General features: G+C 53.1%; 1 protein-coding gene across 1 annotated transcript in view; it reads left to right on the top strand.

The window, feature by feature from the left end:
• The window catches only part of KIAA1671 (KIAA1671 ortholog), a 188155-nt gene that overhangs the window by 75120 nt on the left and 94196 nt on the right, over positions 1–18839 (top strand). Inside the window, exon 6 of the mRNA XM_032602723.1 lies at positions 456–581. Coding sequence (XP_032458614.1) covers positions 456–581 — 126 coding nt within the window. The remainder of the gene's footprint in view (positions 1–455; positions 582–18839) is intronic.

Below are 18839 nucleotides of genomic sequence, written 5' to 3'. Positions count from 1 at the left end.
AGGCTAACATTTACGGAGGGCTCCCCACATGCCAGGCATGGGGGAGTCTAAGGTGAAGCCAACCAGGCACCCAGGTCTCACGCACGTCTGCCCCCTGGTGGCAGCACTGAGTCACACGCTTTCCATGGGCTGGTCCATCCCTGAACTGAGGACGATTATTAGGGGGTCTTTCCCCACATGATCAAGGCTCAGAGAGGTTAAGGCACACAGCTGAGGTCACACAGTTACTAAGTGGCTGAGGCTGGGCTGAACCCAGACCTGCTGATCCTACATATTACCCCCCTTCATTGAGGTGGACCGCCTGCCATGGGATGGTGCGGGGTGGGGGGATGGAGCATCTGGTGCTTTAATTTTCTTCTTTGCCCTTTTAGGCCAGAATGGACTCTCTCGGTGTCCATTCTTCCTGCAAATAGGGAAGCCCCAGTAAAGTCCTCTTCTTGTGTCCTGTGCCTCAGGTGCCGCCGGGGAGGGAGTTTGCCCTCCAGGACAACGAGCCGCTGCTCTGGCAGGTGATCCCTGTGGCCGCGGGCCCCCGGAGAAGCCACAGCTTCTGCAAGGACAAGAGGAGCGGGCCCTTCGTGGTGAGTGGTGCTGGCGTGGCCAGAGTGGACACAGTTGGGAATGTCCCAGGCTGGCCCCAGGGCCTGCGGGGGACGGGGACAGGCAGGTGACTGTCCGGGAGCCTGGTGTTGTCTGGCTCTGCCATGGTTCATGACGTGGAGGGTGTTTGGTGGCTCTGCTGGGGAAGCCTTCTCCCCTCGTGGGTTTTTGGCCCCTTGTGGAGGGGTAGCCCCTGCTGCTTGGCATGGAGCGGTGAGGAGAACACGTGCTGGGGTCCGAGCGCCCTGGGTTCAAATCCCAGCACTGTCTCCTCTCAGACTCTTTGAGCAATTTTTATTAATTTCCATGCACCTCAGTTTGTTCACCAGGAGAACAGCGCTGTGATTCCTGCTTCTTTTGCGCCACTGGGAGGATGGAGTAGGATTGCGTGGGGCCCAGCATATGGTAATTCAGACAGTGATCGATAGTGTGGTGACGACAGGAGGAAGGTGGGGTTAAGCTGCTTCTGGAGCCGGATCGCCTGGGTTCACATCCTAGCTGTGCATGCAGATGGGCACCCGGCCTCAGTTTCCTCATCTGTAAAATGGGGGTAGTAATAGCATCTACTTCACAGGGCTGATGTGGGGTTCAGATAAGATAATTCGAGAAGTGTTTAGCTTGGTCCCAGGTACACGGTAAACACTTTAATAAGTGTTACGTTACCATTATTATTATCATTGTTGTTATTATTCTTGTTTTCGAGTGTCCTTTTGGCTGTCACTGAGCTCTGTCTCCTCAGCCAGCACTTCCTCCCTCTCAGCCTGTTTCCTCACTTGTGGAAGCAAGTAGTTAAATGAGGCGGCAGGACCCCAGGGGAGCCCCCTTCCCTGGAGCCTCAGTTTCCCCAGCTGGGTTCCAGGGCTTTACCACATCTGAATTTCTGTGATTTTCTTTTCTGTTTTTTTTTCTTTTCACTTTCGCTCCATGATCCTGGGAGATCTGCTGAGCTCTGCATTTCCTTCCGGGCCCTGGGCCCCACGTGGGGACATCTGAGATAAGCCTTTTTTAATGAGGCAACACCAGCTCTGTGCCTGAGATCATTCTGAGTGCAAGGCTGCATGCATTTCAGTGGTTATCTGTGCCCGGTCTCACGTCTCTGAGACGTGGGCTCCTGCAGCATTGAAGCCTGAGGTCCATTCCGTCTAGCTTTATGGCCACGGGCAAGAGGCTTCAGTTTCCTAAACCTTGGTCTCCTCCTCTGTAAAATGGGTGAAGACACTGCCCCTGGCAGGCTTCTTGCCGAGACCTGATGGGAGAGTGAAAAGGCCTGACTGTGGGGCTGGGGGTGACAGCTCCCATGCAGGGACTCAGACGTCGGCTGAGAAGCCCTGGAAAATTCCTCAAGTGTTCAGATCTCAGCCACCGATTTCTTTCTCACCCTTGTCTCCATTCCCTCTCAGGCACTGACTCAGCTTATCTGATTGTGTGTGTGTGTGTGTGTGTGTGTGAGAGAGAGAGAGAGAGAGAGAGAGAGAGGGAGAAGACAAAGGCCATGGAGCGAAGAGCATTCAAACCCTGTCTTTTTACAGTCTCTGCTTGCTGGCCCCTCCCCTTTCTCCCTCTGTCACTGAGGAGCCTTTGTCCATGGAGTCGTCAGGTGGCTCCCTCCTTCTGTCCCCCAAGACCCCTGCCCCATTACTGCCTGCTTGATCACCTCTCCCCCAGAGGTGGACGGGTTGGGGTACTGAGCCTGAGCAAAACAGAGCTGGGGCCCCAGACCTCGGTTCCCTGCTTTCAGGACTGACACCTGCAATTCCAGGTAGTGGCCACCAGGGGGTGATGGTGTTCAGCTCACTTTCTGATGGCTCCAAAAGCCTGTCTGGGGGGACCTCAGCATTGGGGCTCTGGAGGCTGAAAGAAGTAGGTTCAAGTTCTGACTCTGGCACTCTGTGACCTCAGGCAAGTGGTCTGATGGACCCCACTGAGCCTCAGTTTTTGCTTCTGTAAAATGAGGCTGGTCCTAAGTGGCCTCCAGAGTATTTTTGTGAGCAGTAAATGAGGTCACTCAGCCCTCAGGAGAGTAAATTCCCAGTTAATGCCTTGGCTGCGGGGATCACTGTTCCCGCTTTCCTTTTCCTCTCCTTCTCTTCCACCTCCCTTGCCCCCTCCTCCTCCTCCTCCTAACTCCCCCTCCTCCTGTCGTCTCCTTTTTTTCTCTCCTAGTCCAACTTTCTCATTATGAACGGGGAAACTGAGGCCCCGAGAGAGGGCCTGACGTAGGCAGGGCAACCCTTCAGGTGAGGCCTGGGGTCCTGAGCCCTTGGCCCTGCCAGCTGCCCCTACCCCTCTGGAGGTAGGAGGTGGTCAGTCCTGCGTTTTATACTCCGTGGTACGTTCGAGGATTCACTCACTAGTGGATAAACGCCATCCGCCGTTACTCCCGTCACTGTTTTGATTGATGACTTTGTACTGTTGACTTCCAATTGAGATTCACGTTCATCTCCCTTTTTTGAGTCTGTGCTCCAGGCCTTGTCAGTCCCCACTCCCCACTCATGTTAGGGAATATGAATCCCTTGCAGAGGAGGAAACCGAGTCTCAGAGAGGTTAAGCCACTTGCCCGAGGCCACACAGTTAGCAAATGGGGGAGCTGGAATGCATACTGGGCCTGTTTCGCCTCCAGCCTTAGCCCTGGGCTCCTTTTGTCTCAGGCCTGTGCTTTTGGCCTGGGACCACTCTGCCAGCCCCTCTCTCCCCTTGGGCCTGCAGTGCTTGGGGCATCGCTCACAAGGAAACAAGACAGCCAACCAATCCCCGGGGCTGAGAATGTGATATTTGTCCAGCACAGGGTTGGCCACCCTCCAAAGGGTGCCTGGGACCCACTGGGGCCGATGCCCTGCTGATCTGCAGAGCCCTGCCCACCCCCAGCTGGTCAGACCCTGAACATGAGGTCAGATCGGTTCCGCCCGGCCGCTTCATAGAGGCGGCAAACGAGTGAGTTTAGCACTCAGTGCCTCTCTTTTTTTCCTCTGTAAAGTGGTGGATTGCAGGAATAACAGTGCCCACCACAGTGCCCACCACAGTGCTTACTGGGTGGTGTAGATACTAGTTTATCCCCATTTTACAGGTGGGAAAACTGAGGCTCAGAGCCAGTAAGTGCCTCTCCCAAGGTCTGAGTCTACCTCATTGTGTGGTAGGAGGATGGGGCTGAAAAGAGATGATGCGTATAAAGCACTGATGGAGAGTAACTGCCTGATAAATGTTACTGTGTTTTTCTTTGGGGTTTTTTTAAAAATAAATTTATTTATTTTTGGCTGCGTTGGGTCTTTGTTGCTACACGTAGGCTTTCTCTAGTTGCGGGGAGCGGGGGCTGCTCTTCATTGCGGTACGCGGGCTTCTCATTGCGGTGGCTTATCTCGTTGTGGAGCATGGGCTCTAGGCACGCAGGCTTCAGTAGTTGTGACACACGGGCTCAGTAGTTGTGGCTCGCGGGCTCTAGAGCGCAGGGTCAGTAGTTGTGGCGCACAGGCTTAGTTGCTCCGCGACATGTGGGATCTTCCCGGACCAGGGCTCGAACCCGTGTCCCCTACATTGTCAGGCGGATTCTTAACCGCTGCGCCACCACGGAAGTCCCACTGTGTTGTTAATTATGATTTGCTGTCAGCTGTTTTTTTCCTCTATATTCTCTCAAAGAGCTGCTGATGGAACGGGAAGTTGTCCCATCTTTTAGGAGTTTTTTTTGCCGTTGAGGAAACGGAGGGCAGGGGAGGGGAGGTGTTCTGTCCGGGGGGTCCCACGGCAGCCAGGCTGGGCTGGGACTGGAGTTCTGAGTCCCTGGCCGGTGCTCTCTGCTCTTTCTGCTCCCCCGCTTCTTTCAGGGCCGTCCTTAGGACCTCCGGTCTGTGTGGCAGGTCGTAGTCCTGCGCCCAGCCTCCTCCCTCCACCATCCACGGGTGGTGGTGGATGGGCACGCCCTCTTTTCCTCGTAAAGTGAGCCTTTGGCTCGCACTCGTGCTGGGATCGTAAAACACAGTGATTCAGTCGTGGACCACGACCTTGGGTCATGGTTCACCCCAGAGGCCCCTCCCGTGACCGTGAAGGCACAGATTCACTGGCTCTGGGGCTTCCCTGCGATGTGGCAGATGGGCCTCTGGTAACCTCAAGAATGTTCTCCCAAATCCCCAAACCCGTCGGTCAGCATTTGGTGGCTCATCTAGTGATGAGTTCACCCCCTCGTGGGCCTGCTTTGTGCCAGGCCCTGAGTGAGGGGGCCCTGGAGAGTCTCTCACTCAGTTTCCTTGGGTCCACAGTCCAGGCGGGCCTGGGGGTGGCCCGGGAGGGCGTAGTTAGGTGAAGGCGGGCACTCAGGACATAGGGACAACGCATGCAAAGGCATGGTGAGGTGAAGCGAGAGGCGTGTCGGGGGGTCAGTGACCAGCCCAGTTGGGCTGAGATGGAACATTTCGGGGGTTCAGTCTTTCTTTTCTTTTTGTTTTTTTTTGCGGTATGCTGGCCTCTCACTGTTGTGGCCTCTCCCGTTGCGGAGCACAGGCTCCGGACACGCAGGCTCAGAGGCCATGGCTCACGGGCCCAGCCGCTCCGCGGCATGTGGGATCCTCCCAGACTGGGACACGAACCCGTGTCTCCTGCATCGGCAGGCGGACTCTCAACCACTGCGCCACCAGGGAAGCCCCCCAGTCTTTCTTTTGACAAATGTTTATCTGCATGTTAGGAATAAGACACAGGTGGATAAGAAGGTAACTAAATAACTGCCTTGGGTTCTAATGGCTCTGGTTCACTGAGCCCTTGCTGTGTGTGCCAGGCGCCCTGTTGCGTGCTTCACCTGCATTCCCTCGTTCAATTTGCTCATGGTTCCAAGTCCCCCCCTCCCAAAATTAGGGAGTATATCTCTCCATCTGGGGAGGTCTCACAGAGGAGGGACAATTGTTTTAAGTCTTCAAAGATGAACAAGCGTTTGCCAGATGGGTGTGGTCTGGGAAGAAGTGGTTTGCCCCTGGTGGAGGGAGCAGCTTGGGCCAGGGTTGGGGGGTGTGAAATTGTGTTCTATTCCTGAGTGTCATGCAGGGTCCAGGAGATGGCCTGGAAGTCATTCCTGGACACCGCCCCACCCCGCCCAGTGTGTGTTTTAATCCTGAGCTCTCACTTTTCCCATACGTCCTGCTGATGACCCAGTGGTTCTTGCTTTTGAGCAGTGACACACCTCCTGACAACTCTGTCATCATGCTGTCATCTTTGGACAAGGATCGGCCAGGGCAGTCCCTGAAGCTTTGAAAGCATTTGAACCTGATAACTTTATTTTTTTCCTTTTTATGATCTCTCTCTTTTTGAAAAAAAATTTTATTGGAGTATAGTTGATTTACAATGTTGTGTTAGTTTCAGGTGTACAGCATAGTGAATCAGTTATACATATACATATATCCACTCTGAGCCTGGTAACTTTATTATAGTGACTGGAGAATGGGGGCACATTTTTTTGAATTCTAATGACAAGAATAGTAATTCTTGTGAGTGCGATCAGCTTGAGATCAGAGGGAACTCTTGATGTGGCCCCAAAATGGAGACATCAGTGGTCCTGGTTAGAGGTTCTCTTTGAATTTCAGTTGGTTGACTGGGCTGTCAAAAGAGAAGGAAAAAAAAAGCAAAATGGAAAACCATATATGAACTGCTAGAAAGAACTCATCAAAGATTGTGCTTAAAAAACAAGTTGTACATAAAGATATGATGGCTTTTTATTTGCTGGGGATGTGAATTCTCCTCCCCATACTGTGTTGCTTGGTGTTCCCACATATGAAGTTGGGCCTGTGTCCACGTCATGCTGGACTGTACCAGGAACGTGGCTCACTGGCTTAATTGAAAGGCCTAATTTGCCTCACGCAGCAAGATATCTGGAGGTGGGCAGCGGCTGACTTAGGTCAGCACCTCTGAGAGTCTCTTGGGCTTTCCCTCCTGCTTCGTGCCTCATGGTCCCAAGGTGGCTGTCACTTTTCCAGCCATTCGGTCCACTTTCAGGTGGGAAGAAGTGGGAAGCCAGAGGGGCCATGTCAGCTGAGTTTGCAAGAAAGCAACAGCTCTCCCTGGAGCACCCTCCCAGAGGGCAGTAATGGGTCACACGGCCACTGCTAACAGCAAGAGGGTCTGGAAAAGTCAGTGTTCCATGCTGGAAGTTGGCCACGTTGGAAATGGCCATTGGTCGTTCAGATAGCATTGTCGGGAATTCCTTGGCGGTCCAGTGGTCGGGACTCCGCGCTTCCACTGCAGGGGGCATGGGTTCAATCTCTGGTTGGGGAACTAGGATCCTGCAAGCCGCGCGGTGCAGCCAAAACAACAACGGCAACAAAAACCGAATAGCATGGTTTAGTACAGTCCGGCTTCCTTGTCAAGGAAGCCTGGGGCCTCCAAACCAGGATACAGGACAAGAGAGAAAATCTACCCAGCATCTGTGTGCTGTGATGTGAGATGTGTGCTGGGCACTGGGCTTCAGGGATTGGAGGACACAATCCCCACCCTCCAAGGCCCCCAGTCTGCTGGGGAGCAAGCCTCAGGGAAGGGAAGGAAGGCTGAGGTGGAAGGAACAGGCCGGGTGGGAGCCGGCCCAGTGGCCAGAGTGACTCCTTCAGCCTGGGTGAGTCCGGATGATGGGCCAGCTCTAGGCGCGTGACGTGGAGCTGAGTGGTGAGGATCTGGACAGCAAGCTGGGCTCTTAGGAGGCCCCGGAATCCTCTGACAGGTGGCTAATTTCATTTGTTAATGGCTTCTTGTCTTTCACTGTTGAGTCCAAAGGGCTGGAGAAGAATGGAGTAATTTATATCTCAGCTGATTAAAGTTCCTTTTCTGGATTAAAACCAGCCAGACCAGAAAGCTTTCATTTCCTAGGTCTTAAAATGCAAATGACCAGGGCTTCCCTGGTGGCGCAGTGGTTGAGAGTCCCCTGCCGATGCAGGGGACACGGGTTCGTGCCCCGGTCCGGGAGGATCCCACATGCCGCGGAGCGGCTGGGCCCGTGAGCCATGGCCGCTGGGCCTGCGCGTCCGGAGCCCGTGCTCCGCAACGGGAGAGGCCACAGCAGTGAGAGGCCCGCGTACCGCAAAAAAAAAAAAAAAAAAAAAAAAGCAAATAACCAGTTGTGCCTGAGATTTTGTACTGGGAAGATTTTGTATTTATTCATTTACCCAGTTCTCTCTCCACCCACTCACTCATCTACCCTCCCAGCCATCTACCTACCCATCCATCCAGCCTCCACCCAGTTATTCATTCATGCAAAGCTTCACAGATACCAAAGATGAGCAAGCTAACTTGTCCTCAAATCGCTCACATTCCTAGACTGTAAAGCCAGGACGGTACAAACTAGTTATTTGTTGATTTAGTCACTCACTCTTTCTTTCAACAGAAATGCATGAGTATCTACTATGTGTTATGTGCTGTTTTGGGCCCATCAGGTACAGCAGTGAACAAGACGTGGTTCCTGCTCTCCTGGAGCTAATACTCTGGTGTTGGGTGGGACAATGTGGGGTTTTCCAGGAGCTTCGAGGGGGTTACCTGGGGAGCGGTGGGGATGAGCCTTCAGGGTTAGAATAAGGGGCGTGATGTTCGCCGGCCAGAGGCGTGGAAGAGCCAAGGGAAGTTAGGACCAGGGTTAGAGAAGGTCAGAGGTGCGGCCTGGAGCGCCCTCTAGTGGCATTGCAGAGAAGGGTTGGAGAGGGTAAACTGGAAGCTTGGAGACTGGTTAGGATGTTGGAACAATTTGGGCAAGACGATTAAAAAAAAATTACTGTGGTTAAATACACATAACATAAAATTTACCATTTTAACCATTTTAAGCTTACTATACATCTATAATAATGTATGTCATTAGATAAATTCTCGGTGTTTTGTAACCATCACCACCATCCATCGGCAGAGCTTTTCTCATCATCCCGAACAGAAAGTCTGTCTGTGCCGTGAAACACTAACTCCCCACTCCCCGACTCCCACAGCCCCCGGTAACCTCTACTCTACTTTCTGCCTCTATGAATTTGCCCTTTCTGGGTACTTCATATAAATGGAATCATACAATGTGTATCCTTTTGTGTTTGGCTTGTTTTGTTTATTTATTTGTCCGTGGTGTAGCACGTGTCAGCACTCCACTCCTTTTTATGGCTGAAAAATAGTCCGTCGTATGTACAGAACACATTTTGTTTGTCCGTTCTTCTGTGGATGGACACTTGGGTTGTGTCCACCTTTTGACTATTGTGAATAATGCTACTAGTGACATTGGTGTGCAAGTATCTGTCTGAGTCCCTGCTATCCATTATTTTGAGTCTATACCGGAGAGTGGAATTGCTCAAAAAAATATGGTAATTCTACGTTTAACTTTTTGAGGGTTCACCACAGTGGCTTCACCAATTTACATTGTCACCAGCAATAATGCACAAGGGTTCTAATTTCTCCACATCTTCACCAACACTTGTCATTTTCTGTGTTTTTTTAAAAAATACTATCTATCCTAATGGGTGTGAAGTGGTATCTCCTCGTGGATTTGATTTGCATTCCCCTAACAACTAATGATACTGAATATCTTTTCTTGTGCTTCTTGGCTAGTTGTGTATCTTTGCCCATTTTTGAATCAGATTGATGTGTGTATACACACACACACACACACACACACACACACACATATGTATATCCTGGCTATTCGTCTCTTATTAGATACGTGATCTGCAAATATTTTCTCCCATTCTGTGGACTGTTTTTTCATTCTCTTAGTAGTGCTCTTTGATGCATGAAAGTTTTCAATTTTGATTACATCTATCTACTACTTTTTTGTTGTTGCGCAGAAAATAATTTTTTTAATTTGTGTTATAATATGCATACCAAAAATAATTTTTTAGTTGAAGTGTATCTTAAGCCAGAGAGCCTGGGTTTGAATCTTAACTCTGCTACTTCTCAGCCATGTGACCTTGTGTGGGTTAATATCTCTATGCCTCTGTTTCCCCATCTGTAAAAGAGGGATAATAATAGAGCCAACTTGTTAGAAATGAACTGAGTTTAGATGAATTAATGTCAGAAGGCACTGTGAACAGTGGTTGACACCTAGTAGGTGTTTTTTAAGTGTTTGCTGTTGTTACCGTGACTGTATATCATATATTGAGTTTCTACATGACAGTCCCTGCGCTGAGTGCTGTACAAACGTTATTCCACTATCCCATTGAATCCTCTCATACCCCAAGAGGTTGTCCCCATGTTGTAGATGAGGAACCTGAGGCCTGGGCCCTTAGACTTTGTTGAGGGCCATATCCTGGCATTTTCCCCCTGAGTGACCCCACTGTATCCTGAGGTGCTAGGAAGATGCCCATTTTAGAGATGCTGAACTCGAGGCTCAGAGAGGGGAGGTGACTGGCCCAAGGGCACACAGCAAAGGAATCGCAACACCTGGATTGATTCTTGGCCTGTGGACTCGCCCCTTGCGGCCGGGGAGGGGTGAGGGCGTTTTGTGAGGACAGGGGAGTCCTGCTGGGCTGAATTCTGTTTCAGTTGTGCCACTGGAACTCCCGGGGCTCTGTGGGTTCCTGGGCACTGAGGCCACGGAGGACCCCCAGCCAGGTGCCTGCCACCCACAGAGGCCAAAGGCCAGTGAATGACCTGAACACCTGCTCCGCTTGCGAAGCCTCCCTGCTGGGGCTGGGCGGGCAGCTTGTGGGCGCTGGGAGGATATCCTGGGACCTGTTCACCTTGTCCACGTGTTAACCCATTCCGTGCCATGGCACACTGCCGCCATTGCACAGGTGAGGAAGCAGAGGCCCAGAGGGCAGAGGATGATCTCGTCCTTTAGTTTCACCTCCTTGGGAAAATATGTTGATGTGCCCTTGCGTGAGAATGATGCTAATACTAGAATAATCCTGACTCTCATTTCTTTTTTTTTTTTGTAAGAAAGTAAATCATTAATGAACATACACTTTCAACTGCTAACAGTCACAATTACTTGCTTCACCTGTACAGGCGATTGAGACACAGCACCCTGGCAGGGTTGCTGGGGCCACACCATTTCTGCTTCCAGGGTGCACACAAGCGCTCTTGTGTATATGTACACACACACACACACACCTGCGGGAACCCCGAATAAGCCCCACTCGACCCGTATTCTCATCTAACCTTGTTCAGCTGCCACTCTCTGGCTTCGGACACCTCGCTGAGCTTTATTTCCCTCATCTGTGAAATGGGGTGAAGCCCACTCCATGCCCCTCACAGGCTGTCATGAGTGGATGAGAAAGACATTGGTAAATTGCCAAGTTGGACTTAGTGGTCCAGGGCCCAGGCAGAGTTCGGAGTTCATTCCAGAAACGTTTGCCGAGCACCTACCGCACGCTGGAGAGAAGCCAGGTTCACATCGGTTCCTGGAGGATAAAATCCCGTCGCACTCAGGCTCCAGTTCGTGGGCACAAACGGCCTAAAGGACTGTGGGTGGTTTGGCCCCTGGCCACCCACGTGACCTCTGCTCCCAGCACTCAATCTCCACTCACCCCACTCAAGCCACACTGGCCTCCAGAATGTTCCCTTCACTTGCGGGTGTGTTTCCAGCCAGGCCCTTAGCACAGGCTGTTTGCTGTCCTCCAGATTCCCTCCTGACTCCCCTCCTCTCAGGGCATCTCTCAGCTCAGTGTCACCGCTCAGCGGGGCCTTCCCTGATGCCACGTCTCTAGAAGGACCACAGACGCCTGTGTCACATGCAATGTCCTCCCGTCACCCCGTGTCTTCCTCCCCCATCAGAGTGGAGGCTCTGAGAAGCAGGGAACACCCAGCACGGTGCCCAGCACATAGCAGACATGCAGCGCGAGGGTTTACTCCACTTCTGGTATACTCACAAACTTGTGCATCCATCAAGCAATCAATTTGAGAAGATATTCATTACCCCCCAAGGAAGCCAAGCACCCCTTAGCAGTCAGTCCCTGGGCCCCTCCTTGATACAATTTATCCACCTCCTAGGATGTGCCAGGCACCGTGTTCGGTTCATTCTCACGGTGACCCTATGAGGTGGGAACTATTCTTGTTCCCATTTTCCAGTTGGCAAAGCTGGGGCCCAGAGAGGTGAGGTCACTTGCCCACATCATGAAGCCAGGAGGTGACAGAGCTGGGATTTGAACCCACACGGAGCTTGTGCTTGGAGGATCTAACACATGAATTTGATGTTTCCCAAACCCTAGTCATTCTCATGTATCACTCTGAACATTTTTCATTTTCATGAACCACCTGGACTAATACATAGTTAACGTTTTTCTTGGACTTGGCTCACTTTTCAAAATGTAACAGCTTTATCAAGATGTAATTCACATGACATACAATTCACTCATTCAAAGGGTAGAATTCAGTGGTTTTTAATACGTGCAGCCATCACCACAGTCACCTCTAGAATGTGTTCCTCACCCAAAAAGAAAGCCGTACCCATTGGCTGCCACCCCCGGTCGGTCCCCAGCCCTAGGCAAACCCTCTCCTGTTTTCTGTCTGTAAGAATTGCCTGTTCTAGGTACCTTGTATAAATGGAATCACACAGCATCTGTCCTTCTGGGTCAGTCTTATTTTACTCATCTTTATGTTTTCTAGGTCCATCCGGGCCATGGACGGATACTCCGTTCCTTTTTACGGCTAGATAATACTCTGTCACGTCAACATACCACACTTTGATTGGCTGTGTGTCGATTGATGGACATTTGGTGTGTTTCCACTTTTTGGCACTCCCCTCATTTTTACAGTCCCCTTGTACCGGTTTCATTTCTTCACTCTTCTAACCTCTGTCTGCACTTACTATTTATTTGGTTCCTGATCTCCTGTCTCCCTACCGCGAACAAGAATTGAGGGATTTCCGGGCTCCTGACTCCTTTGTTCAGCGCCATGTTGAATGAATGAGTGAGCAAGTGAACCAGAGGCTGAGTCAGCAGCTGAGCAGGGAGGACGGATAGGCACGTGCACAGCTAACCGGCCTGGCGAGAGGAACAGCGCTCGGACACCCTTGACTTGGTTGTGGGGAAGCCAGAAGGGCTCGAGGTACAGTGAAACTGGGTCTTGGTGGTGTGTAGAAGTCAGCCAGGTAGGGAGAGGCAGGAAGGGCAGCCCAGGCAGAGGGCTCAGCCTGAGCAGTGGCCGGGGGGCTTGACCTCTTTGCCTTCGCAATAGAGATTTGTTGTCCTCGCCACACTCCCGGGAGGGGACCCCTGTGCTCGCAGGGTGGCCTTGTCACTGAGCAGAGAGGAGGGCTTGGAGCAACGCAGAGAATTTAGTCAGGGGGATGGGACAGCGCTCCGAGGACCCCATTCTTTCCACCTCAGAAACCCCCTGACCTGGTGATTCCCTAAGTGCCGGCTTCAGATAGATGCATTCAGGGCTTCTGAATCCAGATTTGTGGGCGGTGTCCCTCGAGATCCTGTATCAGGGGCTACCCTCAGAAGCCAGGCCAGGCAGGGATGGGAATTTTTAATGACAAACAGTGTAGAGGGCGGGGGCCCTCCCAGGGTGGTCCTGCCCAGAGTGGCTGGACCACCCGATGTTCCAAGCAGAACTGATGACGGGGATTTGATCTCATTGTGAAATCTCACTGTTTTTATACATTGGAGAAAAAAAAATTTTTTAACCACACCCAGCCACCTTCAGTTAACACAGGCGATATTGGCAGTCTCGATTCACATACGATCTCGCTGAATCTTTGCCACAGTTCATAGGGAAACAGAGGCTTGGGAAAGTGGGCAGGTGCCACCGGCGGGCTGGGTCCAGGGATGTCAGACTCTTGGAAGCCTCCACCTTCAAGGGGCATCAGAAATGCCCTGAGTGTCCTCCAGGGGGGGCCTTGCTACAGTTTCTGTTCTCTCCCCCACTCGTCCTCCTCCCAGATTAAAGGAAAGCACCAGTTTCCTGATGCAGTGTTCACAAGTGACCACCAGAGGGCAGGATGGGGGCGATCTAAATGCTTTCAACATTTTGCTTTATTAGGAGTTTTTAACCCCTTTTGCACTAGGGCCTTCATTCTAAACCCGAAAAAGCCAAGTCTTCCACGGCCATTTAGATTTTTATTTTAACGCTTGTCACTGATTTTGGAGCACGTGTCACTCAGCTTGGGTCCCCATCAGGTCTCTTGTCAGTTTCGATTTTTCAAGCCAGTCAGGGCTGCTGGGCTGAAGTTGGGACGTTCACCTGCAGCCCTTACAGCCCTGGCCACCCCAGTTTGTTTTCACTGCTATTGTTTCTCTTTTGAATAAATTATTTTTGGGGGAAAAAAAGTTTCCCCAAAGTTTTATTTCTAAAAGAGGTGTGTGTGTGGGGGGGGGGGGGGTGTATGTGTCCAGGGGGTGGGTAGCCCATAATAAGAGCCCCATGAATATAGAAGTGGCACTTCTGACCTAAGAAGATGTATTTCCAGAGATGCTAAATCTTCTACTTGAAGACAGGGTCTCCTGAGAAGAGAAACGTTTGGTCGTATCTCAAGCCTCGGCTCCATGCCACTTCCTCTAAGAAGCCCTCCTGGGTTGCACCCTTTCCTGTGCACTCCAGGCCCTTCAGCCTCCAGTGCCATAATTTATTTCCAAGTGCTTCCCTCCTGTAGATTCTGAGCTCCCAGAGGGCAAGAACCTGGTCTCCATCATTCTCACTCGATGTCCCCACCACCTCACACTTCATCCTCAAGGCTTTCAGTGAGCGAGTACTTGAAATCTGCTAGGCGCTCTTCTGACCTCACCTCACCTCATCCCCCAGCTGCCCTGTGAGGGAAGAAATTATTATTGTTGCCGTTGTGGTCGTTGTTATCTTTTTCACCGACCTCGTTTGGCATCAGAAGGAACCGAGGCACAGAGAAGGGGAGCAGGTTGTCCAGGACGACGCCATTTGGCAGGGTCAGAGCTGGGATTCGAACCCAGGCCCATCTGAGTGCAAATCCCTGCTCCTGGCAGCTTCGTGCCCCGGCACACTAGCATCATTGTAGGTACTCAAGCAGGGCTCACCGAGTTAGCAGGGAGAGCTCTCTGGCTGGGGTCTGGGTGCACGCAGCCCTGCACACGCCTGCCTGGGGCTCTTCCTGCCGCCGCCGCCCACCTCCCTCCGTCCTTCGCAAGCTGCCTCCTCTTTCTTCTTTCTTCTCCTCCTTCTCCAAAAGCCTACTGAGGTAGAATCTACATCTTATAAAATTCACTCGTTTTTTAAGCGTACAATGTAATCATTTTCAGTAAATTTACAAAGTTGCACAACCATCACCACTGCCTAATACCAGAACCTTCTCGTCACCACATTAAGAAACCCCGTACCCATTAGACCCCGGCCTAATGTGTCCATCCTTGCGCCTTCTCTGGACATTTCCCACCATGAGGTCTTCCCCCCTGGTTTCTCTCCCTGAGCACGGTGGTTTCGGTGCAGCCAGAATGCCTCCACCTTTTGTGTTGGCCTGGCTCCCTCTCAGTGCTGGTGTCTTCCCTGTCCCTCCCTTCCCTGTCTGCCTCTCCTCACGGTGGAGAGAACCCAGGGGTCAGGCTGGGCGAAAGCGGATGAAAAATGTTCTGGTTTGGTTTTTTTTCGGGGGTGTGTTTTAAGTGATTTCCAACGTCCTGCAGTTGATAACGCCCTGTGGGTTGGCCGTGCCCTGGTGGGATGGGCTCAGAGTGCCTTGTTTGCGGTAGATAACCCCCCATCCTGCAGGGCTGACCCCAGCTTGGACCCCTCCTTGTTGCCCTGCCATCCAGGGCGGCTGAATTTGATACACCACTCGTCGGTCATGGCCAAGGTGACTTGAGTCCTGCCTGAGAGCTCCATGCTCTGAGCAGTTTATTACACATATTTCTTCATTTCCTCCTCCCAGCGACCTGGTGGGACAGGCACTGTCGTCATCCCTATTTTACATAGAGCTGGGGCACAGAGACGTTAAACAACCAGCCCGATATCAAAGCTGTCTAGTGCTGGGACGAGGATTCGAACCCAGGCAGTCTGCCTCCAGCATCCACACCCTTTCCCTGCACTCTGGCTGCCTCTGTGAGACTAGCCATCCCCTCCCTGGGTCTCAGTTTCCCCTCCGGACAGTCTTCTGCTCTGTCTGTGCCCTGACCCTTTAGGGGATTGTCAACTCCTGGAAGATGGGGGCGTGTGTCTGGCTTCTGTGGGTCCCTTTTGGTGGCTGAGGAGCCGCCATCACACAGTAGGTCTGCCTTCTGTGTGTCATGGCTTCCCAGATCTAGCAGTGAACTCCTTGTCAGCAGGAGAATTGGGAACCCTCTACCTTTCAGGAAGTGGTTACAGAGCACCTGAGTGCTGGGCTGCGTGCCAGTCCCTGGGACCTCCTTGCCTGTGGGGAGCTCACAGCCCTGCGGGGAGGACAGGCGCTCATCACGAGAAGCACCTTCATATACTCGAAGAGGAGGCCCAGTGACTCGGGCTCGCTCACTCAGAGGGCTTCCTGCGGACGTGCTGCTTGCACCGGCCTTGAGCGATGGTTGCATTTCCACAAATAGAAAGGGCATTCCCGGCGGAGGGCCCTGCCTGAGCACAGGCTGGGAGGCTGAGGGTCCATACACGGTTGAGGAATGGGTGTCACTGTGATGGTACGTGGAGGCTGTACGGCTAAGGTCACTGAAAGCCCAGCCAAGGCTGGGGTGCAGGGAATGTGGCAGGGCCAGTGGCCCATGTCCTCATGCAGGAATGCAGACCCTTGGGCCAGGCCAGCCTTCTTTTCTAGGGACGACGGAAATCTGCATTGCTACCCACCGTTGCAACTCATTCAAATAAAACAAAATAGTGTGCCTACCTCCCCCTGCCCCCCGGCCCCCCAAAAAACCTGACACAAACAGAGTCACTCCTGGGGGCTACCAGTTTTCATCCCTGTTTTCCTTCGTGAACGCAGATGTTGATTTTTAACAGCCTCCCGTCATTTTTATAGGCAAGAGATTTCTGCTCAAGGCTAAGCCCTCTCAGTAGGTCGGCATGGTTGCTTGTACATTCAGTCTTTTCTGGAATGAATGAAGGACATTAATAAGGATCTCCCGAGGACCTACTGTGGCCGGGTGTCATCTTGGGACGTGGGGAGCCAAGCTGACCAGGGTGGGGGCCCCTGGGGAACTGACCTTCGAGGAGGGATGGAAGGAGGAATCACCAGGATGCAGAATATTCCTCCAGAAGTGGCGTCGTGGGGCCCTGTGTCTGGGGGCCACCCTGAGCCTGGGCTGGAGGCTGCTGGATGGTTAGCTCTTAATCCAGAGACCCCGGCATGAATAGGCGCGAACTAGGTGGAGAGGAAGGGGCGTGTGTTTGTTTTCCAGGGCTGCCGTTATGAATCACCATGTGCTTTGTGGCTCAGAAACAGTAGATACTTATTCTGTGTCCGTTCTGGAGGCCAGAGCCTGAAGTTAAGGTGTCGGCAGGGCCACGATCCCTCCAGGGATTCTAGGGGAGGATGCTTCCTTGCCTCTTCCCGCTTTGGGGGCCCGAGGCGTTCTCTAGCTTGTGGCCGTACCCCTCCAGTCTCTGCCTCCGTCCTCATGTGGCATCTCCCCGGAGGTTGCGTCTTCTCTTCTGGACACTTGCTGGATTTAGGGCCATCCAGGGTAACCCAGAATAGTCTCATCTCAAGATCCTTAATTTATTAATAATTACATCTGCAAAGACCTTTTTCCAGATAAAGTCACATTTACAGGTTCTGGGCGGACGTACCTTTCGCGGGGGCCACCATCCCATCCGCTACAGGGAGAACAGCATGAGCAAAGGCCCTGTGGTCGCCTGGCGCACCCGATTGGGGTGGTGTGGGGTCAAGTGGTAAAAGGTGAACAGGGGTCTGGGGTGGGAGGGATGGGGAGCCTGGGGAGGCATCCAGGGTGTGTGTGGGGTGCCTTGGTCACCATTGTGCATGCAGGTGGTTCCCCTGGCCAGGTGAGAAGGGTCCTACAGGGCAGGGTGGGACCAGCCCAGCTGATCAGAAGGCGATAGCCCTGACTAGGTAGGGGTCGCTTTGGGCCTGGAGTGGAGGTGCAGCAGAGGGCCCCCTGCTCCTGGGAGTGTGACCTGGTGACTGTGGCCTCCTCCAGGCTGAGAAAGCGGGACTTTGAGCGGGTTGGGGGTGGGGGTCTCCATCACTGGTGCCTGCCCACCCCCACCCGCCTCGTGAGGCTCAGCTCTGTCTCCACCTGGGACTTGCCAGGTCTGACTTGTTCACTTTTCTTTTTATCCTTCGCACCCCCGCCCTGTCTCCTGCCTTTCTGCCTCCACCCCACCCCCTTCCCTGCTCGCACCCCACTGCCCTGCTCTCTTTGTCTCCTCGTGGTCTCTGACTTTCTTCGGGTTCATCTCTTTTCCCGCCTGTGTGTGTGTGTCTCCATCCCCCTCAGTGACCGAGCCCCTTCCCCCGATCTCTGTCATCCTCTCTGCCTCTTCTAGCCCATTTCTCTCTCGATCCATCCCCGTCAGACCTATGGGAGGCAGAGCAGCTGGCCGTCAGCAGCCTCCGTGTTCCTGGTGGTGGACGATTGCTCCCTAGGACAGGCAGACTCAGCTAGGGTCACCTCCCGCTGTTCTGTTAGCGCCTCAGCGAGCAGGACCCCACTTTCCAACTGGACCATCAGCCAAGCAGTCAGAGGGCAGGGGCCAGGCTGCACCTCCACCTGCGCCATCAGCTGGGGCCGGCCCCCAACTGGCTGTCCGTTGGGCAGTGAGCGGCGGGGACCCCTCGCCTGCCAGATGTGGGGCGCCGAGTCAGAGGGGCCATGGGCCTGCTTCTGAAGAGCTCAGAAGTTCACGCCGTGGCTTCCTCCGCCGCTGAGCTCAGCCCCGCGCTGGTGTCCTCGGGGGCTTCCTGTCAGCCGCTCTGTCCCGGGTCGGGTTGTGGGTCTGATGTGTACGGTGCGCGTGGTCCCTGGGGCCGGGGGTGCCTCTGTGCCAGCCCCCGCCTGGGCTCTCGTGCGGGGCGCTCGCCGTGCGCCAGTCCAGTTCCGGTTCAGGCGGGGGCTGACCTGACGGAGGTGGTGTGGAGCCGGGGCTCTGCGGCTGCCCTGCCGCTCACCTCGGCAGCTGCCTTTGCTCTCGAGCTCCAGCTTCCTCGTGTGGCCCGTGGAGATGATAATGTTTCCCCCAGGGAAGCACCGTGAGGACTAAACGAGATGCTTTGGTATTATTCTGCCCCATCCGAAGCAGAAAGCCCTGAAACGCAGGGATACTCCATCCCATTTTACAGAAGAGGTAACTGAGGCTCAGGAAGGTGGGGTGACTTGCCAAGATCACACTCTTTCGAAGGAAGTTCCCAAGAAAGGTCACCTTGGATCAGCCTTAGGTGTGCTACAATTCGCATTTTTAGT

Source organism: Phocoena sinus, chromosome 14 (assembly GCF_008692025.1).
Source record: "Phocoena sinus isolate mPhoSin1 chromosome 14, mPhoSin1.pri, whole genome shotgun sequence".
NCBI lineage: Eukaryota > Metazoa > Chordata > Mammalia > Artiodactyla > Phocoenidae > Phocoena > Phocoena sinus.
Note: the sequence above shows the minus strand (reverse complement) of the source record. Positions and strands in the feature narration are given on the sequence as shown.